At 44.5% G+C, this 23440-nt stretch overlaps 7 protein-coding genes and 2 non-coding genes across 9 annotated transcripts in view; 4 read left to right on the top strand and 5 right to left on the bottom strand.

Moving 5' to 3' along the window:
- ccdc65 (coiled-coil domain containing 65) overlaps positions 1-5178 on the bottom strand; it is a 7497-nt gene extending 2319 nt beyond the window's left edge. Inside the window, exons 1-5 of the mRNA XM_069145530.1 lie at positions 5075-5178; positions 4188-4373; positions 1300-1467; positions 1055-1224; positions 1-106 (exon numbers count right to left, since the gene is read on the bottom strand). The exon at positions 1-106 is cut by the window's left edge and continues 45 nt beyond it. Coding sequence (XP_069001631.1) covers positions 1-106; positions 1055-1224; positions 1300-1467; positions 4188-4316 — 573 coding nt within the window. The 5' untranslated portion in view covers positions 4317-4373; positions 5075-5178. The remainder of the gene's footprint in view (positions 107-1054; positions 1225-1299; positions 1468-4187; positions 4374-5074) is intronic.
- Positions 5179-5645: 467 nt separating this feature from the next.
- trnaa-agc (transfer RNA alanine (anticodon AGC)) lies at positions 5646-5718 on the top strand. Its single transcript has one exon. It is a non-coding gene; the product is annotated as a tRNA-Ala (tRNA).
- A 1598-nt stretch (positions 5719-7316) lies between these two features.
- LOC138196047 (early growth response protein 1-like) lies at positions 7317-11158 on the top strand. Its single transcript, XM_069145724.1, is given in 3 exon segments — positions 7317-8132; positions 9630-10003; positions 10005-11158. Coding segments are annotated over 3 exon segments (1452 nt in total). The 5' UTR covers positions 7317-7918; the 3' UTR covers positions 10869-11158.
- Positions 8117-23440, top strand: part of LOC138196045 (stromal interaction molecule 1-like) — a 99884-nt gene continuing 84560 nt past the window's right edge. Inside the window, exon 1 of the mRNA XM_069145723.1 lies at positions 8117-8156. The gene's annotated coding sequence lies outside the window, so the exon portion shown is untranslated. The remainder of the gene's footprint in view (positions 8157-23440) is intronic.
- On the top strand, positions 15516-15588 carry trnav-cac (transfer RNA valine (anticodon CAC)). Its single transcript has one exon. It is a non-coding gene; the product is annotated as a tRNA-Val (tRNA).
- LOC138196043 (histone H2B 1/2-like) lies at positions 16654-17983 on the bottom strand. Its single transcript, XM_069145714.1, has one exon. The coding sequence runs from the start codon at positions 17553-17555 to the stop codon at positions 17187-17189; it is 369 nt and encodes a 122-aa protein (XP_069001815.1). The 5' UTR covers positions 17556-17983; the 3' UTR covers positions 16654-17186.
- LOC138196042 (histone H3) lies at positions 18070-18607 on the bottom strand. Its single transcript, XM_069145713.1, has one exon. The coding sequence runs from the start codon at positions 18604-18606 to the stop codon at positions 18196-18198; it is 411 nt and encodes a 136-aa protein (XP_069001814.1). The 5' UTR covers position 18607; the 3' UTR covers positions 18070-18195.
- On the bottom strand, positions 19259-19813 carry LOC138195978 (histone H1-like). Its single transcript, XM_069145634.1, has one exon. It carries the CDS (start codon positions 19811-19813, stop codon positions 19259-19261), a length of 555 nt encoding a protein of 184 aa, XP_069001735.1.
- LOC138196044 (histone H4) lies at positions 21171-23250 on the bottom strand. The gene has a single exon (XM_069145715.1). It carries the CDS (start codon positions 22857-22859, stop codon positions 22548-22550), a length of 312 nt encoding a protein of 103 aa, XP_069001816.1. The 5' UTR covers positions 22860-23250; the 3' UTR covers positions 21171-22547.

The raw sequence follows: 23440 nt of genomic DNA, 5'->3' as shown, positions 1-23440 counted from the left end.
CTGTCTCTGGATGTCGGCCATCTGCTCTTTGTTTTGATTCTCTGCAGACGAGCTCAGGTCCTGCAGTTTGACATTCAGCTGCTCGGACTGGACCTTCATCTTCACCCTGAAGACGCCACAGGATCAGAGAGCAGCGCCTGATAAGCACCTGGTACCGGTTCTGGTACCGGTTCTGTTTACGCTACCACCTCCGTCGAGGTTCCCAGTGAGCTCGGACGATACTAAAAGGTGAGACACTCGTAGTTCGTGTCATGTCCCACCGTCACTGCTCAGTTAGTTTTCTTCAAACACTCGGAAGCTTTGCACCCTGTAAGTGTGAAAACTCTCAAGCCCCGCCCACCTGAAAACATAAAAGGTGTTACACTCGTGCGACCGAAGCTCGAAGGAGAGCCACGAAGCCCGCGATGAACTTTATCAACGAATGTTCTGTCGTAGACGTGAACCAAGATTTTGCTGTTGATTCTGAAAATGACGTCACAGCAGTTTCATGTGGCGTTGCTATAGTAACACCGCCGCCTCAAGGAGAACGATCTAGCCTGAGTCCGCCCCACCTGTTGCTCACAGCTTCAGTGTTTTTCTGCTGTGATTGTAGTCTGGATACGGACCAGTCGGCGACTAGTCTCGGTGGTTAGGTGCGTTTGTCCCGCCTCTTTTTCACTCTGATTGGACGGCTCGGTTGAAATGTGACCGTGACGAGTGCAGCGCTTTCACCCCAAAAGTTGAAAACAATTTTTAACTCTCAGTGACCAGAAAAAAAATCAACTAACTGTCATCGCAGAAAAACAAACAACGCAACAACTGGCCGACGCCTACGACTGCTAGCGATTCTCTGCAGAGCGTAGTGAAATATTTACAAAGTGAATTTGTGTCGGGGAACGTTAGGTTAGCTACGACCCTGATAGGAACAGCGGGTCGAGTCGAGACCGTCGGTGGAAATCTGTCTTTACTGAACCAAGTCGTGCAGTCACACCCCTACTGGATGCTTCAGGTACTGACGCGTCACCGCTGTTATAAACTGCCGCCAGCAGGTGGCGCTTGTGACTCCCACACTTACTTGTCACAGCTGAACTTGGAGTCGAGGTCCTGCAGGTTTTTGTCCCACTGCTGCCGCCAACTCCAGATGCGTTTGTCCTGCTGCGCCCGCCGACCCTCCACCTGCTGCAGGTGACCGGCCTGCACCTGAGCCGCCTGAAGCTCCACCTCCTGCAGCTCACGCACCATCTTCTGCAACAACAAAACCAGCAGGTTGACGATGCGGCGCGGCGGACGTGACGAGCGGCGGACCGAAAACCTTTTCACCTCCACGACGCTGTCCAGGTCGTCCAGCCGCCGGACGAACGTCTGATGCAGCACGCCGCTGTCTTTACGCAGCTCGCCATCACGGGTCTGACGGAGAGTCGTCCTCCAGCCGTCGCTGAGCTTCAGCAGGTTCCCCACCGTGTCCCTCTGCTCCTTCTGCAGCTTGTCCTGATCACAGAAACGCAGAGTCAGCAGGGAACAGAAGGTTTCTATCGGCTTCCTTCACGTTTCACTTCATCGAGACTGTTCAAAATGTTTTGGCAAAATTCCTGCGTTTTTCATCATGAACTGAAGCTCCAATTAAAGTATTATGACATAAAGTCTCCTTTCAAAATAAAAGTGGCTTTATTGCCAAAAATAAGTGTTCATTTCTGACGAGCAGGGCTCCGCCTCCTCTCCTCGCACCATCAAAACAAACTTCTGCTAGGTAACCGCAAAAACAGGAAGTGCACGCTACACGTCGGGGATCCAGCGGGTCGGCCGCGAGGGTTCGCATATTCCTGCTTGCAGTTTTATTTTTTTTCTCGATCTCGTTCCTTATTCTTCTTCTTCAAAAAAAAGATCTTTTTTTTTTGGCGGCTTTAACATCTTCAAAAACTCATGAAAGTTGGTTCCTGACTTGTGCAAAGTTTCGTGAGGTTTGAAGCATCGTTTGACCTTAAACATCAACTTCCTGTGTCACGGCCAAACATCAAACTTAGCCGCATCACCCTGACTATATTATATACTATATACTCTATACAATATACTCTATACTCTATACAATATACTATATACTCTATACTATATACTCTATACTATATACTCTATACAATATACTCTATACTCTATACTCTATACTATATACTCTATACTATATACTCTATACAATATACTCTATACTCTATACTATATACTCTATACTATATACTCTATACAATATACTCTATACTATATACTATATACTCTATACTATATACTCTATACTATATACTCTATACTATATATTGTATACTCTATACTATATACAATATACTATATACTCTATACTCTATACTATATACTCTATACTATATACTCTATACAATATACTATATACTCTATACTATATACTCTATACTATATACTCTATACAATATACTCTATACTCTATACTATATACTCTATACTATATACTCTATACTATATATTGTATACTCTATACTATATACAATATACTATATACTATGTACAATATACTATATAATATATACTATATACAAAAATGAATTTTGGGTCACTTTTTGGACGACATACTGACTTTTTTTTTATCACATTTTGGAGTATGACCTTTTTCTGAACTGACATGCCTCAAGTTACTTCTCATTGTGACTAACTCTAACCAGTGCACAATGGAAAAAAAAAAAAAGTCTCTTTTGGACTTTTATTTATTAGGTTTGTATTGTTGTTGTTTGGTATTAGTATGACTGCATGTACAGTCGAACCCGTGTGGAGTTCCTTAGAGGGACTCGCCTTAGGAGGTCTCGCCCTCCATGAACCACATGGCTTAACCATAGAGGGATTCACTCTCCATGAACTGTGAACCATGGGGCTTATTAAGGGGACTTGACCTCAGCAAACAATCAACCATGTATGTTATCTTGAACCTGTGTCCTCATGAGGTCATTTCCAGCTCAGAGTCGGCGTCGTAGACCTTCGGCAATCTTCGGTGCAGAGGAATGAGTCGCGGCAGGAGGAAGTGTTTCAAGAGTTCACTCAGAGCTTCCAGAGACTCAGTCAACAGTCTGGTTAACTCAACAGGTAAAAGATTCTCCTTCACCAAGGTTGATATTAATGGTTCAGATTCCAGCTGTTGATGGTGATTCAACTTTTACTGAAGTTGAAACGTTTGGAGAAATTGAAAAAGTTTTGCATTCACAACACATTACAGGAAGATATTTAATATCACTGCAGACCTCCTTGAAAACACGTATATCTACTATCCAAAGAATGTCTGCGGCAATTTTTGTCACATTTGAATGAATATTTGTGGACGGTGGAGTTGTAGGTTGCAGTGAGACAAAGATTTTTCACAATGCTTTGTAACTCCTGGGAAGATTGGTGGTGCAGTGGTTAGCACTGCTGCCTCCCAATGAGAAGGTTTGGAGTTTAATCCCCCCCATTGTCATGACTTAAAAAAAAATTCAGAAGTCATGTCTGACTTTGAAAAAGACGGTCATTTTTTTAACGACATGCCATAGCATGACTTTTGGGTCACTTGTTGGCCGCCACGCCACGGGCACACCGATCGACGAAAACCAATTTATATGGCAACTTTGAATTTCAAACATGTTTAGAGTGCACAGACTAAATTTCAAGTCAGTCCAACAAAATCTGAAGGAGGATTTTGTTAAAGTACAACATGTGCGAATTGCCAAAAATGGCAACTAAATTCAAAATGGCGGACTTCCTGTTGAGTTGATGTAATGGTGCGTTGGAACTTTTTTGTATGTCTCGGTGTGATACACATGTCCACCGAATTTCTTGCATGTAGGTAAATGGAGCCACTGGGGCATCTGTTTAGGGGGCGCTAGTGAGCCATTTGGCCACACTCACTCGTGACTACACTAAAATACAAAATTTTTCACCAGGAGAGACACGTGTACCAACTTTCATGAGTTTTTGAATATGAGAAAGCCTCCAAAAATGTAGTTGTTTACGGAGAATCATAATAATCGCTAGGATAACAACACGGCTTTCACACCATCGGTGCTCGGGCCCTGACATCGGTGCTCGGGCCCTAATAATGTGTAGAAACTTCTGAAGGGTTCACAGACTGCAGATTTAACACTAATCAAACCTTCACACGCAGGACATGAAACAGTTATTCCTGAAGATGAAGGTGTGCGATGGGAAAGTCTTCCTCTGACCTTCAGAAACAGCGTGAGCGTCTCCTCCTTCTTCTTGGCCATCTCCTCCTCAGCCTGAGTCCTCTGCTGCAGCTGAACCAGTCGCTCCGCCTCCGTCTTCCTCACGCCTTTCTTCGCTTTCTTCGGCATGGTCCCTCCTCTTCCTCCTCGTCCTCCTCTTCCTCACACTGCAGCTGGTTTGTTGCACTATTTGTAAAATAAGAGAATAGATTATGCTGTTCTTTTATTCAGGAGTGGAGGGAGTCTAGTGATTTAGGTTTAGTGATGTGGATAGCGGCCTAAGGGTTGGACAGCGCCCCCTGTGGTCGTGGTAACAAAATACAGAGATGTGGATTTTGACTCTTTAAAGTATTGAACTTTATATAAAATAAAACCGTGGCTAACCGGCTTTCATAACAACATGGAAGCACAAACAGTCTGAAAAATATATAAAATGTCAACGCAGATGGGCAACGAACACTTGCACGAAGAGAATCAGGGTTATATTAAAGAACAAAATAACGAGGAGGATTTAAAAAAAAATTGTGCTATCGAGAAAACACACAAAACCTCAAGAATAAAGTCCAGAATTTAAGAATTAAGTTGAAATTTTGAAGAATAAAGTAAAAAATTTCAGAATACAATCGAAATTTAAATAATTGATAGAACAAAGTCCAAAAGTCAAATTTTAAGAATAAAGTCTAAACAAACTGTCACGTGATGTAACACGAGCCTGTCTGTGAACGTGACGTCACTGGTATTTAAATCAGTTGGCAGGTAGCCGTTAGCTGTTAGCAGTTCAACTTCTACTTCAGCTTATTAAATGTTAGCTGTTAGTTATCGCTCCGTTTGAATCCAGTTTTGCACCGTCAGGTGATTTAACGTCACCGCGTGCTGAGTGAACTCACCTGGCGGCGGACAACCTGAAACGTGTCGGAACCTCAGCAGGAAGCTGAAGGCGCTGCGGTGTGTTTGTGCTCTGTCTCCATGGCAACAGGTCCACAGACGACCCTCCGTGTTCGACGGTCACGTGATTCATAATGACTCGTTTCACAGTTATTTGATGGAATTGTTGGGGGGGGGGGAGGGGGGGTGGTTGCGTCACAGCGCCTCTTGACGTCACACGAGGCTCTTCGCTCGATGTTATTTACTCTAAGCGGGTTATTTACTATATTTACACCGCGTTTTGGAAAATGAAGTCGGCCGAATCAACTATTATCACCTCTGGATTTACTGACAACTGTCACTGAATATTTTTCTTACCAAAGAAGACGTTAAAACCAGATTATTCTCAGGTGAGTTCTGGAGTTATTTCTTTTCTGTTTGAACACTGAATTGCTGCTTCTCATGGAGGCAGGACATTATTCCCTCTGTTAAACTAACCGAGAGAAAGGTACATTTTAAAAGATGGTGACCTGTTAAAAACCTTGTTGTCGTGTCCTGCTTTTAAATGGTTGATGTGGAGCTCGTAGCGCTACCGGGGGATTAGCTCAGATGGTAGAGCGCTCGCTTAGCATGCGAGAGGTAGCGGGATCGATGCCCGCATCCTCCAGCATTATGTTTTCGTGGGTATAATGTAGTTGCGAGTGTGTGAATTTTGGATGTAATCTATGCAAATTCAATTCTTACTAGTAATACCAATTTGTAAATTAAAACTGCAAGCAGTGATATGCGCGCCCTCGCACGCTGCACATCGGGGGTACAGCGGGTCGGATACAAAGGTCGGATACAAAGGTCCGCATATTCCCCCTTGCAGTTATAATTTTTTTTCTCGATTTAATTCCTTATTCTTCTTTTTTAAAAAAAGGCTTTTTATGGCGGCTTTAACAAGATCATGCTGAATAGAAACCGACAGAAACGTCATCAGTGTTACTTGAGATGCAGTTCTGAAGCCTCAGAGACTGTACTCCAGGCCTGTCAATCAAACAGCCCCACCCACAAACATAGCTGCGTTTGATGCTGTTTGAATGGTAGTCTACTGGAGGCAGCCCCTAGTGGCCCTCGGTGGGATTGAACTTAACAGCACTTTTGCATTGGCTTCACTTTTCAGAACCGGAGAATGCGAACGTTTCTCATATAGTCTGGTTTTGCCTCCGTTCGGTGTTACACTGAAATCTGTCCCCCGTCAGTTAACACATTAAACAGTGAGCTGCCTTTAGCGATACGTAGCCACCGTTAACATGAAGAGGTTTTTACTGTTTTGAAGAAGCGTGCAACTATAGCTACCTTTATAAGCTGTTGCTAAGTAGCCACTGTTAGCTTTACACACAAACCTTTTTGCATGATGTAATAATGTTGACAGGTCCACGACTCACTAGCACCCCCTGTGGTACGAAGTGGTATTTAGGAGACAAGCAGCACCAAGACTAGCCGGTTAGCATGCTAATTTCAGTACATGTCTCTAACAAATAATTTTACATTTAATACTAAATTTAATATCACACAGATTGCACCTTTTAACATCTGCTGTGTGTGTGTTGTAATGTCACGGTCTACTTTTCTATGTGTAAAACAATTATTGCATCATGAAATATTTTCATTTTAAGATCTTAAGATTTTAAGACATTTTAAGACATTTTAAGGGCGGCACGGTGGTGCAGCGGTTAGCACTGTCGCCTCACAGCAAAAAGGTTCCAGGTTCGAATCCGGTCCTGGGCCTTTCTGTGCGGATTTTGCATGTTCTCCCTGTGCTTGCGTGGGTTCTCTCCGGGTTCTCCAGCTTCCTCCCATCATCCAAAAACATGCACCTCAGGTCAGGTTACCTGGCGCCGCCCTAGTGGCAGCCTGCTGCAGCAGCTCCCCCCTGAGAGCCCCCCCCCTGAGAGCCCCCCTGCTGTAGTGAAGACATTTCCCCTCGGGGATTAATAAAGTGTATAAAATTAAAAAAAATAATAAAAATCAAACAAACAGTTTCTAAAGTGTTGACACGTCCTTTCAGAATAAACCAGCTGCGGGTCCTCAGGTGTTTTATTGTGAAATGTCCTGGATCGATGGTTTTGGAGCTGCAGGACGGGACTTGCTCTCAGATCAGCAGTCCAACAGGAAAACACCCAAATAAGGCCCGAGGAAGTGATGACGCCGCTGGAAGAGAGCCATGTGACGTCGAACCTGAAAAAACGAGCCGACCCGTGACGTGTCTCCGGGGTTTCCGGCCATGGCGGCGGGCTGCGCTCCCTGTCCGCCGTGTTCCCGCTGCACTCCGGCGGACACTTGACTCTCACGGAGCCGGACTGAAGTCTGGACCGAACCGGGTCGTCCACGCTCCGCAAAGCACAGCACAGACGGAGCAGAGAGAGGCGGTAGCCCGGGCCGAAGCTCCCGGCTCTGACCAAATATGGGCTTCCTCCCGGCCATATTTGGGAATATACGTCACGCAGGAGTCTTTATAAAGCCGGGAATCCTCATTGAGGACTTGACAGAACTGAAGTTCAAGTGGAGAGCGTCTGCACGTGGAAACACCGGCCACACAACCGGAAACAAACATCTGCTGTTGTTGACGTTCCCCGTTGACGCAGCAGCGTCACAAACACCTGAAAACAACCGTGTAAACATCTCAGGACCCCGGACCTCTCAACCCTCCAGCATTGGCTTCCTCCGAGCATCACCGGCCCCAGCAGCAGCAGCAGCCCGGGCAGAGCGCCTCTCCACGGGGTTCGGGAGCGGACACCGTCTCGGTCCCCCAGCAGGAACAGCTCCAGGAGCGGCTGAGCTCCACTACCGCCTCCTCCTCTTCCTCCTCTTCCTCCGGGGAGATGGCTGCGACCAAAGCAGAGCTGCTTCTGTCCGCCCTGCAGATCTCCGATCCTCTGTCCGGCTTCCTGCCGCCGCTCTCCCCGCTGGACGGCTACCCGAAGCTGGAGGAGCTGCAGATGCTGCTGCAGAGCGCCGCGGCCGGAGGCTCGCTGCTGGCCGGGGCGGCAGCCGAGGGACCCGGGCTGCCGAGCGGAGATCCCGGGGAGTACGGAGGTGAGCAGCGGGGAGGGAGCGGTGGTGTGTGTGTGTGTGTGTGTGGTGTGTGTGTGTGTGTGTGTGTGTGTGTGTGTGTGTACGTCCCTGAACGACACATTAAGACCCACATGAATGTTCCACGTGCAGATGAAATGAAACAAAACGAGTCAGTTAAATATGAACTTTTCCATGCAGACAGAGAGGACTGCTGCTGTCAGCATTTAAAGTGTTTCTGCACAAAAAACTGAGGAAACGTTGAGAAATGAAATGATGTGAGTTATTAAAGCTGCTTTTAAACCGGAAGATCTTTTCAGAAGATGATTTCAGGATCTTTAATTTTACCTGCTGAAGTGAAAGAGAACAAACTGTCAGGATGAATGAGATGAAGAGTGTTTGTGTGCAGCAGCTGTCAATCAGAAGCCTCCGACTGAGATACATCATGTTACAATAAATACATGTTAAATTAAATAAATAAATACTTGTTAAATTAAATAAATAAATACATGTTAAATTAAATAAATAAATACATGTTAAATTAAATAAATAAATAGATGTTAAATTAAATAAATAAATACTTGTTAAATTAAATAAATAAATACATGTTAAATTAAATAAATAAATACATGTTAAATTAAATAAATAAATAGATGTTAAATTAAAAAATGAATACTTGTTAAATTAAATAAATAAATACATGTTAAATTAAAAAATGAATACTTGTTAAATTAAATAAATAAATACATGTTAAATTAAAAAATGAATACTTGTTAAATTAAATAAATGAATACATGTTAAATTAAAAAATAAATACATGTTAAATTAAAAAATGAATACTTGTTAAATTAAATAAATAAATACATGTTAAATTAAAAAATGAATACATGTTAAATTAAATAAATAAATACATGTTAAATTAAAAAATGAATACTTGTTAAATTAAATAAATAAATACTTGTTAAATTAAATAAATAAATACATGTTAAATTAAAAAATGAATACTTGTTAAATTAAATAAATAAATACATGTTAAATTAAAAAATGAATACTTGTTAAATTAAATAAATGAATACATGTTAAATTAAAAAATAAATACATGTTAAATTAAAAAATGAATACTTGTTAAATTAAATAAATAAATACATGTTAAATTAAATAAATACATGTTAAATTAAATAAATTCATGTTAAATTAAATAAATAAATACATGTTAAATTAAATTAATAAATACATGTTAAATTAAATAAATAAATACATGTTAAATTAAATAAATAAATACTTGTTAAATAAAATAAATAAATACATGTTAAATTAAATAAATACATGTTAAAATAAATACATGTTAAATAAATACATGTTAAATTAAATAAATACATGTTAAATTAAATAAATAAATACATGTTAAATTAAATAAATGAATACACATTAAAATGAATAAATAAGATTTATAAATGAAGTCGATCACCTGTGACGTGTGTCTGACCTGCTCTTCCTCTTCTCTCCTCCTCTTCCTCTCAGACTCTCTGTCGGACCTCTCGGACCTGCAGGGCCTCCCCCCTTTCACCCCCCGCCTCACCCCTCTGGCCTACAGCGGCCGCTTCACCTTCGAGCCGTCAGTCTCGGCCTCTGGCGGCGGCGGTCTGTGGGCGGAGCCTCTGCTTAGCCTGTTTACGGGGTTGGTCAGCATGACGGCTCCGCCCCCTGCGGCCTGCAGCCTGTCCTGCCCTTCGTCATCGGTGACGTCGTCCTCGCCGAGCCTCAGCTCCGTCCAGATCAGCTGCGACGTCGCCTCCGTCTTCTCCACGGCGCCGACGTACACCTCCGCCGCCGGCTCCGCCCCCCTCCTCCCCTCCGCCGACATCCAGCCGGCCCCTCAGACCTTCCAGCCGCAGGGCCCCCCCCCCCACCTACCCCGCCTGCTCCTCCCGGCTGGTGCCGATGCTGCCGGACTACCTCCTGCCGCAGCAGCTGCAGGACGGCGAGCTGAGTCTGAACCAGGACCTGAAGCATCCTCCGCTCACGCCGCTCTCCACCATCAAAGCCTTCTCCTCGCAGATCCAGCCGGCGCCGGGCCCGGCGGGCCAGGCCCAGCTCAGCAGGCCCGGCAGGCCCAGGAAGGCTCCCGCGGGCCGCCAGTGCAAGACGCCGCCTCACGAGCGTCCGTACGGTTGCCCCGCCGACGGCTGCGACCGCCGCTTCTCCCGCTCCGACGAGCTGACGCGTCACGTGCGCGTGCACACGGGCCAGAAGCCGTTCCAGTGCCGCATCTGCATGCGCAGCTTCAGCCGCAGCGACCACCTGACGACGCACATCCGCACGCACACCGGCGAGAAGCCGTTCGCCTGCAACGAGTGCGGACGCAAGTTCGCCCGCAGCGACGAGCGCAAGCGGCACGCCAAGATCCACCAGAGGCAGCGGGACCGCAAGGACAGGAGCTCCGCCCCCATCCCCATCGCAACGCCCCCCACATACTCCTCGCCTCCCACCTCCCCCCCATGCTCCTCCTACTCCTCCCCTGTTCACGGCTCCTCCTCCCCCGCCGCCTCCCTCTTCTCCTCCTCCCCCTCCTCCCTCAGCATGCAGGCCGCCTCCCCCTGCTTCACCTCCTCCTCCTCCTCGCTGTCTCACCTTTACAACTCCTCGTCGTCCCCCCACGTCTACTCCTCCTCCTGCTCCTCTCCGATGGGGAGTCCTCAGGCGGAGCTCCCCTCCCCCCACAGTTCCAACATCTGCAGGCAGCAGGTCCACCTGCCGTGACCTTTGACCTCACACTGACTCACTAACATGGACCACATCAGACTGGAGTTTTATTCTTGCATTGGTCCAGTAGAGACGAGGTCAAAGGTCACCGTGGAGGAATGAACTGCCGTCAGACCAAACCTCATGGAGAAAACGTCTGATTTTAGAGACTTGTTCCGTGTTTGTCTGTACATATTGTTTACATGCTGCGTGACCGTGTGCAGAGTTTTGCCTACCGAGTAGGTTCTGGGACGTTCGTACGTTTACATGTTCGATTTTTATATCCAAGAATAAAACGATTGAATCTCGTCGGTGCGTTTGTTTCAGGTGTGAACAGTCACGTGTGTTTTGTGCAGATAGATTTTTATATCATAGACTTCAGTTTGATATGAAAACATTCTTAATTCAATGAATCAATGCTTCATGGTTAAAATATGAAATTTATCAAAGGAAACCAGCAGGATGAAAATACTTCATTAACATTTACATCAGTAGTTTGATTCAATGGGAGAATTCATTGACTTAAATTTGTCATCGAGGTGATTTTTGAACTGTTGCTCAAACTGAATGTCTCCACACTAAACTAAAACCAAAAACATTTGAAAACTGATCACTGAACTTTATTAAAAACCTCTGGACGTTTCATTTAAGACTTTTTAAAACCTTTTTTTTTTAAAGAACCTGAAGTCAGATTTTTCTGACTTTTCCTTCCTGGTTGAATCACAACGTCTTTGGATGAAGTGAACCGACAGCTTCCATGTTCAGAGTGTTTGAGGGCAGGCGGAGGTGATCAGCTGGAGAGACTTCAAATCTCAATCAAATTCAGGAATCTATAAAAATGTAAAAAAAAAAATGTAGGGGAAAATTAAATGTTAGAGTTTAAAGATGCATTCTGCGGATTATACAGTCACAGTTTCAGTGAACACACGCTGTACTCTGGCATTAATGTCAGCACTAAATCCTCTGTGTGTGTGTGTGTGTGTGTGTGTGTGAGAAAGACGGCAGCCAATAGGATCAGACTTTGTCACCGGGGCCAGCTCCCTGCAGGAAAAACAACAACGCTGCAGCCCAAATATGGTGTTTCCTGCTGCTGCAGCGGAAGTCCTGGCGTCCATATAGGGAGCTTCCTGCTGGCAGGACGCCAGCGTGTGATGTAACAACTAGACGAACTGGGACATCAGGTCAGACTGGAGAATCTGTGTTTGTGTGTAAAAGTACAAAAAGAGTCCTGCATTAAGTAGTAACAGAGTATCTTCAGTAGTAACAGAGTATCTTCAGTAGTAACAGAGTATCTTTAGGAGTAACAGAGTATCTTTAGGAGTAACAGAGTATCTTCAGGAGTAACAGAGTATCTTTAGGAGTAACAGAGTATCTTCAGTAGTAATAGAGTATCTTTAGGAGTAACAGTATCTTCAGTAGTAACAGAGTATCTTTAGGAGTAACAGAGTATCTTTAGGCGTAACAGAGTATCTTCAGTAGTAATAAGTATCTTCAGTAGTAATAGAGTATCTTCAGTAGTAATAGAGTATCTTTAGGCGTAACAGAGTATCTTTAGGAGTGCCTTAGGAGTAACAAAGTATTTTTACGAGTAACATAGTACCTTTAGAAGTAACAGAGTATCTTCAGTAGTAACAGTATCTTTAGTAGTAAAAGAGTATCTTCAGTAGTAACAGAGTATCTTTAGGAGTAACTTAGGAGTAACAAAGTATTTTTACGAGTAACATAGTACCTTTAGGAGTAACAGAGTATCTTCAGTAGTAACAGAGTATCTTCAGTAGTAACATAGTATCTTCAGTAGTAATAGAGTATCTTTAGGCGTAACAGAGTATCTTTAGGAGTAACAGAGTATCTTCAGTAGTAACATAGTATCTTCAGTAGTAACAGAGTATCTTTAGTACTCTTAAGGTATTCTTTATCTAGATTTTTCTTTGAATCTAAAGTTTAAATTGAGCTCATTAATAAAATCTGAACTGACTGAGTTAATCCGATGACGGTTCTGACCAATAAGAGACCAGCAGGTGGCGCGCTCACCTCGCCTGAACCTGAGGTCAGGTGTGCGGACTGATACAGAGCCGTAGTACTGACGGGAGAGAAGTATCCAACCGCGGCGGTGGTTGGTGAACTTCCTCCGGACTGGTGTCTATTTTACCGGCAGACTGAAACACCTGTTAACTGGAACCAGCGAAGAGGGGAAGCACGAGCTCGATGCGGACACCTGGCGGATCCACAGGTGAATGTTTAGACCCACACGAGACATTTTAGTGAGTACCGTGTGTCCTATATATATATATATATATTTATTTATTTATTTATTTTTTTTTTGGGGGGGGGGGGGGGGGTACTTGAACTTCACGTGCTCTGTTTCTCCTGTTGCTCATTGGGTAGCCAGGTGTCAGTTTTGTTGTGAGCCAATTGACGCTGAGAACCTGGAGGGGGCGGGGCTAGAGAAGACCTGCTGAGGCCTGGACAGGTGAGCAGGAGGATCTCAAGGACAGTCTGGTGTTTTCACAAACGGTGAGTAAAATAAAAGGTATTTTTCTGTACTAAAATGCAGCTTACTTCGAGTCAGCAGGGATTCTCAGGTGTGAACCACCTGTCTTGTTTGTGGGCGTCATATATTTCATCACTGAGGTTTTATACTGTTGAAATCACGATTTACAAAAATGAGTGCTACAGTTTGTCTGCTGGGAGTTTGAAGCTCACAATAACAATATAACGTTCACGGTAAAAACCGGAATGAACTTTAATACCGGAGATAGAAACACACTACACCGTGTTGACGTAATGACGTCATGCTGATCGCAGGTTATCCAGCAACAAGCATCGATGGAAGCTGCTTTATTTAAGGTCTGCTGGACGGTCTCAGTTATTCCCCTCCGCTGTCCTGTGTGTGTGTGTGTGTGTGTGTGTGTGTGTGTGTGTGTGTGTGTGTAGTGTTGTTGTGTGTGTGTGTGTAGTGTTATAGTGTTGTAGTGTTGTTGTAGTGTGTGTGTGTGTGTGTGTAGTGTGTGTAGTGTTGTAGTGTGTGTGTGTAGTGTGTGTAGTGTTGTAGTGTGTGTGTGTAGTGTTGTAGTGTGTGTGTGTGTGTGTGTAGTGTGTAGTGTTATAGTGTTGTAGTGTTGTTGTAGTGTGTGTGTGTAGTGTTGTAGTGTGTGTGTGTGTGTGTGTGTAGTGTTGTAGTGTGTGTGTGTGTGTGTGTGTGTGTGTGTAGTGTGTGTAGTGTTGTAGTGTGTGTGTGTGTGTGTGTGTAGTGTTGTAGTGTGTGTGTGTGTGTAGTGTGTGTAGTGTTGTAGTGTGTGTGTGTGTGTGTGTGTGTGTGTGTAGTGTTGTAGTGTTGTAGTGTGTGTGTGTGTAGTGTGTAAGTTAAAAACTAAGGAATTGAATTTTTTGTTTTTGTTTTAACTGCATATTTGAAGGTACATTGTCAATAACACGTATTTTGTTCACACTGTGTTATCTAAGTTATAATTGGAACACTATCCAGTATTTCAAGATGATCTTTATTGCTAAAAATACCCAGATATTTTGTGATATCATTTGAGGGCCGTATCGCTCACAGCTATGTGATGTCCGAAGGTCACTGGTGAATCACATTCAAATGATGCATGTTTGTAAACTTCACTGATTTAACTGTCATTTAAGAGTTGTTCAGAGGTATGACCGCCCTGAACACAAGCAATCTGAAGTGTGTTAGTGGGCTACAATTACTTTTAAAGTGGAACAGGAAGCTTGTGTAGTTCTGCTGGGAAGTAAACAACAACAACATCAGCACTTGTTAAACATGTGCATCATCCAGGCTGTTGGGAGTAACCGGAGTATCTTCATGAGTAATAGAGTATCTTCAGGAGTAACAGAGTATCTTCATGAGTAACAGAGTATCTTCAGGAGTAACAGAGTATCTTCAGGGTATCTTCAGGAGTAACAGAGTATCTACAGGGTATCTTCAGGAGTAACAGAGTATCTTCAGGGTATCTTCAGGAGTAACAGAGTATCTTCAGGGTATCTTCAGGAGTAACAGAGTATCTACAGGGTATCTTCAGGAGTAACAGAGTATCTTCATGAGTAACAGAGTATCTTCAGGAGTAACAGAGTATCTTCAGGGTATCTTCAGGAGTAACAGAGTATCTTCAGGGTATCTTCAGGAGTAACAGAGTATCTTCAGGGTATCTTCAGGAGTAACAGAGTATCTACAGGGTATCTTCAGGAGTAACAGAGTATCTTCAGGGTATCTTCAGGAGTAACAGAGTATCTACAGGGTATCTTCAGGAGTAACAGAGTATCTTCAGGGTATCTTCAGGAGTAACAGGGTATCTTCAGGGTATCTTCAGGAGTAACAGAGTATCTTCAGGGTATCTTCAGGAGTAACAGAGTATCTACAGGGTATCTTCAGGAGTAACAGAGTATCTTCAGGGTATCTTCAGGAGTAACAGAGTATCTACAGGGTATCTTCAGGAGTAACAGGGTATCTTCAGGGTATCTTCAGGAGTAACAGAGTATCTACAGGAATAACAGAGTATCTACAGGAGTAGTAAGATGAGTATCTTGTACTTTGATTAGTATTTGAACTACTTGTCAGAACAGATGTTTAACATGATGTGTGTCATCCAGGCCCAGTTACCCAATAGTCACATACTTCATAGCGGTTGTGTGCTGTGTTGTGCATAAGTTTCCGTAGTGTAGTGGTTATCACGTTCGCCTCACACGCGAAAGGTCCCCGGTTCGAAACCGGGCGGAAACATTATTGCTGTTTTGTAATATCTTCCTGTGAAATATGTTTCAAAACATTTAACTACAACATGGTGTTTCCTAGTGTTAAAATATGTCAAAATTATATTCATTATTCATGTTACAGGTTTGGTTGGACACAATGGCTGACGGAAAAAACAACTAGATACTATCTATTACTGTTTTGTTTGACAAGAGGAAAGAGGCAGAAGTCGTAGTGACTTTGTGTTTATGAATCCGAAGGTTCAATATCCAAACTAGATCTATGGTAGTGTTACTGTTAAAATAGGTAAAAACATTATTAAACTCATTAATCTTTTAACAGGTTTGGATGGAAGGTGATTCAAAATACAAACAAATGTTAAAATAATGTTTCTGCCTGGTTTTGAACCGGGGACCTTTCACACGGGGCCGAAAATGGATAAGCTCTGTAAGAGTTACAGAGTTAACTGTTAACTATTTAGCTCGTAACTGTTAACTCTTTAACTCATAACTCTAACTCGTTAACTCTTTAACCCTTTAACTCAACTCATAACTCTTTAACTCGTAACTTTAACTCTTTCCATCCATTTTCTCTGGTAGTTCTTAATGCTGCTGATGTAATATATTACTGGCCACTGGTTGTTTTTGTGGCGCTGTTCTTAGTTTACCATTGTGGACAATGGAAAGGTAGATCGCTGGTAGTGTGAAGCTTCCAGGACCTCATCAAGTGTCTAGGTGAAAGACCAGTGGATCCACCTGTGAAGAATGAGGATGACGACTTGGAAAGAACGCGAAGAAGACGTGGAAGTATGTTTGGGAGAGCAGAGCCGAAGGATACGCTGCATTCACCCTCTGGGAACCGTGTAGGACCTCACCAGGAAGGAGTCGCTTCACAAAATATTATTAGTATGTGCAAACTTCTGTTTTACCAATCCTGTTGTCTTTGTTTATATTATTTTGTACTTAACATGATTGTTTTTGTAGAATTATTATTACAATGATTGTTATTCAAAGTTAAATACTGATTTTTTTTTGGTGTTATTTTTGTATATTGATTCTTTATTAAAACATAATTTGACCAAAAATGACCCAAAAGCCTGTTATTTTACAGTGACACTGCTCTATAACAATTTATTTATCAGACGATGAGAAATTAACACTTAAAGAAACACAACATGAAATAAACATTTACTGAATGTTTATTCTACTGTGTAGTGAGCAGTACATAACAGGTGGAAACAGCGCCACCTAGAGGAACGTTTTATCACCCGTCTGACCCAGAGTCCATCCCATATGAGTTTATATTTATAGAAATCACCATCTTCATTAAAGATCATGGTTTGATATTCATGACCTTTCAGTGTTCTTCAGTTCAAGGTTATATGATAAATTATCTCGCTGCTTTTACTATTTAAGATAAAGAGAAAATTAGTTTTCATTAAAAACGACAGAAAATTAACATTCTAATCTAAAAACGTGTGTAACGGGGATTTGATCATTTTACAGAATTATTTCAATCAGTCATACCGATACAGATTAATCTGTAGAAATATCTTTTATCAGACAGGAGATCAGCTGTTAGAGTCGGTGTGTGGTCCTGAAAAGGACCGTTGTTGTCCTCGGGAGGTTTTACTTGGAGCTCGTGTGCTTGGTGACGGCCTTGGTGCCCTCGGACACGGCGTGCTTGGCCAGCTCCCCGGGCAGCAGGAGGCGCACGGCGGTCTGCACCTCCCGGGAGGTGATGGTGGAGCGCTTGTTGTACTGAGTCAGGCGGGAGGCCTCCGCGGCGATGCGCTCGAAGATGTCGCTGACGAAGGAGTTCATGATGCTCATGGCCTTGGAGGAGATGCCGGTGTCCGGGTGCACCTGCTTCAGCACCTTGTACACGTAGATGGCGTAACTCTCCCTCCGGGTCCTCCTCCTCTTCTTGCCGGTCTTGGTAACCTTCGACGCGGCTTTCTTGGAGCCCTTCTTGGGTGCTTTGACTGGATCAGGCATGTCTGTGTTGTTAGTTTCTGCTGAAAACGGATGAACTCCAGCCGTGTCGACTCTTTATTTGAATGCGCTTCATGCAAATGCACTGTGCAGTTTCTCACTTCTGATTGGCTATTTTATCCGAAGTCAGCGCATGCGCTCCACGAGGTCACCGCCCTGAGCGGCCGCTCGGATCACAACGAGGAAATAGTCCCGAGATACTGAATACTTTCCCAACATCTAAAGTTTTGACAATCTGCAAAAATATCAATATATTTATTATAATCTGAAAATTACACGTCCTTATTTTAAATGTATCTTGTGAGTCAGACTGAGAATGAAGTCTGAACGAGGCAGTGACTTCAAAATCTATAGTGAAGAAACAAACGGATGTTTTTGGTGAAGTGACTGAAGTCTTTTATGTTTGAATTAAAAAAAGACCTAAAACTAAATGAACCCGTCCAGGTTAACAATGTCTGCAAAGAGCAGAACTTTATTTATATAAATATATATACATACACATCTATCTATATAAATATATGTATATATTTCTAGTTTTCCTTATTAAGAACATAATGAGCCGTTATATTGGAGGAAGCTCTCCATGAGGATGTGTGGCTCTTAAAAGAGCCGTTGTGTTGGTGCTCGCTGGTCCCGGGACAGTTCAAGCCCTCTCTCCGCGGATGCGGCGGGCCAGCTGGATGTCTTTGGGCATGATGGTGACCCTCTTGGCGTGGATCGCGCACAGGTTGGTGTCCTCGAACAGGCCGACCAGGTAGGCCTCGCTGGCCTCCTGCAGCGCCATGACGGCGGAGCTCTGGAAGCGCAGGTCGGTCTTGAAGTCCTGAGCGATCTCCCTGACGAGGCGCTGGAAGGGCAGCTTCCGGATCAGCAGCTCGGTGGACTTCTGGTACCGGCGGATCTCCCTCAGAGCCACGGTACCGGGCCTGTAACGGTGAGGCTTCTTCACTCCTCCGGTGGCCGGGGCGCTCTTACGGGCGGCCTTGGTGGCCAGCTGCTTCCTGGGAGCTTTGCCTCCGGTGGACTTCCGGGCGGTCTGCTTGGTTCGGGCCATCTTCAGCTTCTGTCAGAGAATGAAGTCTGAGCGGAGAGAGCGGCTTTATAAGGAGCAGCCGGAGGGAGCTCCGCGCTGATTGGTCCAGAGCAGCCTCACGTGCCCTGCAGCTGCTCCGCTATTGGAGGAAGAGATATTTGAAATTTCCAAACAAGCGCCACAGAAAGTAACTTTTCGACTGTAGTTTCTAATAAGTTTCATTTTTTCATGTTTGTAATGATTGATGTGACACATTTAAACTGACAGGAGCTGTCAGCTGGAAAGAAAAAGATTTAAAGTGTTTTATTCCGTTATGATTGGACCTCATTAGTCTGAACCTGCAGAACCTCCGGTTCAACACGATGGTTGAGATTCTGGAGGATGTTGTAGGAAAGCAGCACATCTGGAGAACATCTGTTAACATCATCATCAGTGGTGTCTGTTCAACACGTTTGGTTTTAAGATGCATAATTAAATAAAACCATCTTTTTCTAAATCTGATTCATGTCCGGGATGTTGTCAATAAAGTAATTATTATTCAGGTATGTCAGAATAAATTAATATTAATGTTAATATAACATGAGGAAGGTCTTCAGTGGAAAGTGGTGGCTCTGAAAAGAGCCGTTGATGCACGGTGTGCGGGGTCAGGTGTGCGGGGTCAGGTGTGCGGGGTCTACTTCCGGGTCTTCTTCGCCGGCTTCACCTTCTTGGGAGCCGCCGCCTTCTTCGGACTCTTCTTCACGGCCTTTTTCGCGGGTTTCTTGGCCGCCGTCTTCTTCGGGGACTTCTTCACTGCTGCTTTCTTGGCTGCAGGTTTCTTGGCCGCGATGGTCTTCTTGGCGACCGGCTTCTTAGCCTTGACGGGCGCCTTCTTTTTCACCACCTTCTTGGCCGGGGCGGCGGCGGCGGCGGCTTTGGGCTCTTTGGTGATCTTGAAGGACCCGGAGGCGCCGGTTCCCTTCACCTGGGTCAGGGTCCCGTTGGCGACCAGCTTGGAGACGGCGGCGTTGATGCGCTTGTTGGCTTTGGGCACATCGACGCCTTTGGTCGCGAGGATCTTCTTCACCGCGGAGATGGAGGTTCCTCTGCGGTCTTTGGACTCCGCCACGGCGGCCACGATGAGCTTGGACAGGCTCGGTCCGTCCTTCTTGCGCCGAGGAGCGGCCTTCTTCTTGGCGGCTTTAGCCGGAGCTTTGGCCGGAGCTGCTGCTGGAGGTTCCTCTGCCATGTCGGTGGGTCGGTGTCGGTGGGTCGGGGGTCGGTGGGTCGGGGGTCGGGGGTCGGTGTCGGGGTCGGTGGGTCGGGGGTCGGGGGTCGGTGTCGGGGTCAGTGGGTCGGGGGGTCGGTGTCCGGGCTCGAGGGTCGGTGTCGGGGTCGGTGGGTCGGGGTCGGGTGTCGGTGGGTCGGGGTCGGGGGTCGGTGTCGGGGTCGGTGGGTCGGTGTCCGGGCTCGAGGGTCGGTGTCGGGGTCGGTGTCGGGGTCGGGGGGTCGGGGGTCGGTGTCCGGGCTCGAGGGTCGGTGTCGGGGTCGGGGGGTCGGTGTCGGGGTCGGGGGGTCGGTGTCGGGGTCGGTGGGTCGGGGGTCGGTGTCCGGGCTCGAGGAGGAGGCGGGACTTATCACGAGCACATGAGAACCGTGGAGAGGCAACCTGCCCCCGCCGCTCCGCCGCCGGTAACGCGGTCACACTTGTGTTTTCTCCTCCACGTTTTGGACGGAAATTGCTCACAAAGTCACTGCTTTAAAACACGAGTGTTACGGCAGCGGGACGGAAACCGGTTCCCCTCCGGTCTGAGCTCGGGTTTGACTCCCGGGACTCCGCCGGTTCCTCCCGGTAGGCTCCAAACCTCCCGGATCCACGGTCACTTTGAGCCGCTCGGATCGACTTTTCTTCACATTTCGTCTTTTAAAACAGCTAAAAGCGTTTTTTATGAACGGTGTCGGTGCTGATCCGGTTAGCGGAGACTTTCAGGCACCGGACAGACGTGAAAGAGTCCCGGTGATGGGATTTGTTGACGTTTAATAAGTGAAGTTTCCGGTCGGTGTAAACACACCGACGGTGCCGGTGATGCTGCTGTCATTCACCGGCAAAACACGGTTTAATAACGACGACCAATAATAATAATAATAATAATAATAATAATAATAATAATAATAATAATCAGTAATTCTGAGATGATGACAGGATGCTTCTCACGAGGAGAAATCTGTGAACCCACAGCAGACAAGAGATGTTATAACATTCATGTTCTGATATCATAGATATATATACACTATATATACAATATTATATATTGCATATGTGTATATGTATATATTATATATTATATATTGTATATATTATACCGTTTACTTCATGGTTCACCGTTGACTGCATCCTGCTCAACAATGTTCCTGGAAAAAGCTTTTTATAAATGTCAATAAATCAATTTTCTAAAAAACAAACAAAGAAGCCACAGCATTTATTATTAGGTTTTTTATTTATTCTTATCTAATCAGTGTAAAGTTTAAAGTTATTAATGGACAAAAGAGAAATAATACAACAGCACTGAATACTGTCTCTGCAGTAGATATTTTATTTGTATTCTTTGTTGTTGTTAAAAACATTATTTTTACATTAAGTGTCTTTGTTGAAACTTTAAACGTCTTCAGGCTTCAATGTCTGATTGTAGTTTGTATTTGGTGATTGGGATCGATAATCAGGAGGTTTGATTTAATATGATTAATAACTTTAAACGTTCATGGTTTCATGGTGGATGTTGGTGATTCTCCTGATTTCTGACCATCATCTTTGTTGTCTCTTTTCTTTGTCTGTGAATTAAACAAATCTTTATTATTAAGATGCACACAGGAAATGTTGCTTTGATCATAATCTTCAGAAGTGTGACTGGTTGTCATGGAGACCTGAAGGACGTGTGAAGGACGTGTGAAGGACGTGATGTCACATGAAGACTTACTATAGTAGGACTTTACTATATTTTGGACAACATATCAGATAGCAGACTGCAGAGCTGTATGGGTTCTCTGGTGACGTCATGCTCCTCCGTGGCCCCGCCTCCTCAGGATGGAGGACGGTTTCGGTTCGAGTCCCGACGGGGAGAAACATGTTTTTATCTGGAATAAACGTCCTCGTCATCTGAATTATTCATTTTTCCTCGTCACTCCTTCATCTCTGCAGGGTTTCTATTTTGGCTTAAAAAAATGTGGACACACAAAATATGACTTCTGTATGACGGACTAATGTTGATGTTAACGTCGGTGTCTCCGGAGAACACGGAGGCTGATCATATCCATTTTTTTTTATTCATTTTGTATTATTACAACTTTATTACTCATGACCTCTGAGGCACCTGTTTGTCTATAAGATTATCTGTAAGGCAAATTCAAAACTCAAACATTTATTGGCAGTAAGTTTCAATAACATGTTACATCCATTATAATGAGTTTATAACCAACGGCTCCATCAGACTGGTGATTTATGGAGTTAGTCACGTGTGTTGAGATGTTTTAAAATTACCTGGAGAGCATATTGAATAATTAAATGGTATAAACGCTTCAAATAGACATCAATATGTATAAATGTGTTACATCATACAGAATATGAGAATGTGATTGGCTGAGGTTTTGTATTTCATTCAATATTTCACCATCAGTGTGATGGCAGTCTTGTAGATCTATACTATAGTATTATAGATCTACTATATTAATATAATAATCTACTCTATTGATAGATCTATAGATCTATCAATATAGATCTATTATAGTATGACTATGTGACTGTCACTATGACTATGATAGATCTATCATACTATAGATCTATCTCGATATAGATTATAGATCTATATCGAGATAGATCTATAATACTAGTTGAACTGTTGTCAGGACTGAGCTCTTCCAGGAGGAGTAGTTGGCTCTGAAAAGAGCCGTTGTGGTTCCGGTGGACCGGGAGGAGGTGGACCGGGAGGTTACCCTCCGAACCCGTACAGGGTGCGGCCCTGCCTCTTCAGAGCATAAACCACGTCCATGGCGGTCACCGTCTTCCTCTTGGCGTGCTCGGTGTAGGTGACGGCGTCCCGGATCACGTTCTCCAGGAACACCTTCAGCACCCCGCGGGTCTCCTCGTAGATCAGACCGGAGATCCGCTTCACGCCGCCGCGGCGGGCCAGACGGCGGATGGCGGGCTTGGTGATGCCCTGGATGTTGTCCCGGAGGACCTTCCGGTGCCGCTTGGCGCCTCCTTTCCCGAGTCCTTTGCCTCCTTTTCCTCTTCCGCTCATGATGTCCTCTCGACCTGCTGACTGAGGTCCGTCGGCGGCTCGAGAATATGAAGCGTGTCGGCGGACGTAAAAGAAGACTGAGCGCGCTGCTCTGTCGGCCCCGCCCCCTCTGACGCGTCCTGCCGGAAGACCGGCACATCCGGGAACTTTGGCTTTCAAAAACCTATTTCACGTTTTCATTATAAAAACCTGTTGTGAACGACCCGGTCAACATGACTTCAAACAGGAACACGGCGGCACCGTGTCTCCGGGTCTCCGTGTCTCCGGGTCTCCGTGTCTCCGTGTCTCCGTGTCTCCGTGTTGTTTCCACGCTGCGTGTTATTTCGTCCCTTTTGTAGAAGTGGTGCCTTCGAGATCTTTGATCACGATCTTGTTTTCAACAGCTGACTGATTCTCCTGCTGCAGTTTATCATCTATGTTGTTGCCTTGGAAACCATTCATCCGTTGCCTTGGAAACCATTCATCCGTTGCCTTGGAAACCATTCATCCGTGAGTATTTGTTTTATTGATTCTTGGCATAATATATCTGTTGTATTTTTGTTTGTCCACAGACTAAGAGAATGTAAAACACACCTGATGAT

This window comes from Embiotoca jacksoni, unplaced genomic scaffold (genome assembly GCF_022577435.1).
Source record: "Embiotoca jacksoni isolate LCO1_2020_lvr unplaced genomic scaffold, fEmbJac1.0.p SCAF_13, whole genome shotgun sequence".
In the NCBI taxonomy this organism is placed as follows: domain Eukaryota; kingdom Metazoa; phylum Chordata; class Actinopteri; family Embiotocidae; genus Embiotoca; species Embiotoca jacksoni.
This window is presented reverse-complemented; position numbering and strand designations above follow the sequence as displayed.

Bases quoted from the DNA above. Each gene is read 5' to 3' on its own strand.
- LOC138196043 (XM_069145714.1), bottom strand. From the start codon at position 17,555: ATGCCTGATCCAGTCAAAGCACCCAAGAAGGGCTCCAAGAAAGCCGCG.
- LOC138196042 (XM_069145713.1), bottom strand. From the start codon at position 18,606: ATGGCCCGAACCAAGCAGACCGCCCGGAAGTCCACCGGAGGCAAAGCT.
- LOC138195978 (XM_069145634.1), bottom strand. From the start codon at position 19,813: ATGGCAGAGGAACCTCCAGCAGCAGCTCCGGCCAAAGCTCCGGCTAAA.
- LOC138196044 (XM_069145715.1), bottom strand. From the start codon at position 22,859: ATGAGCGGAAGAGGAAAAGGAGGCAAAGGACTCGGGAAAGGAGGCGCC.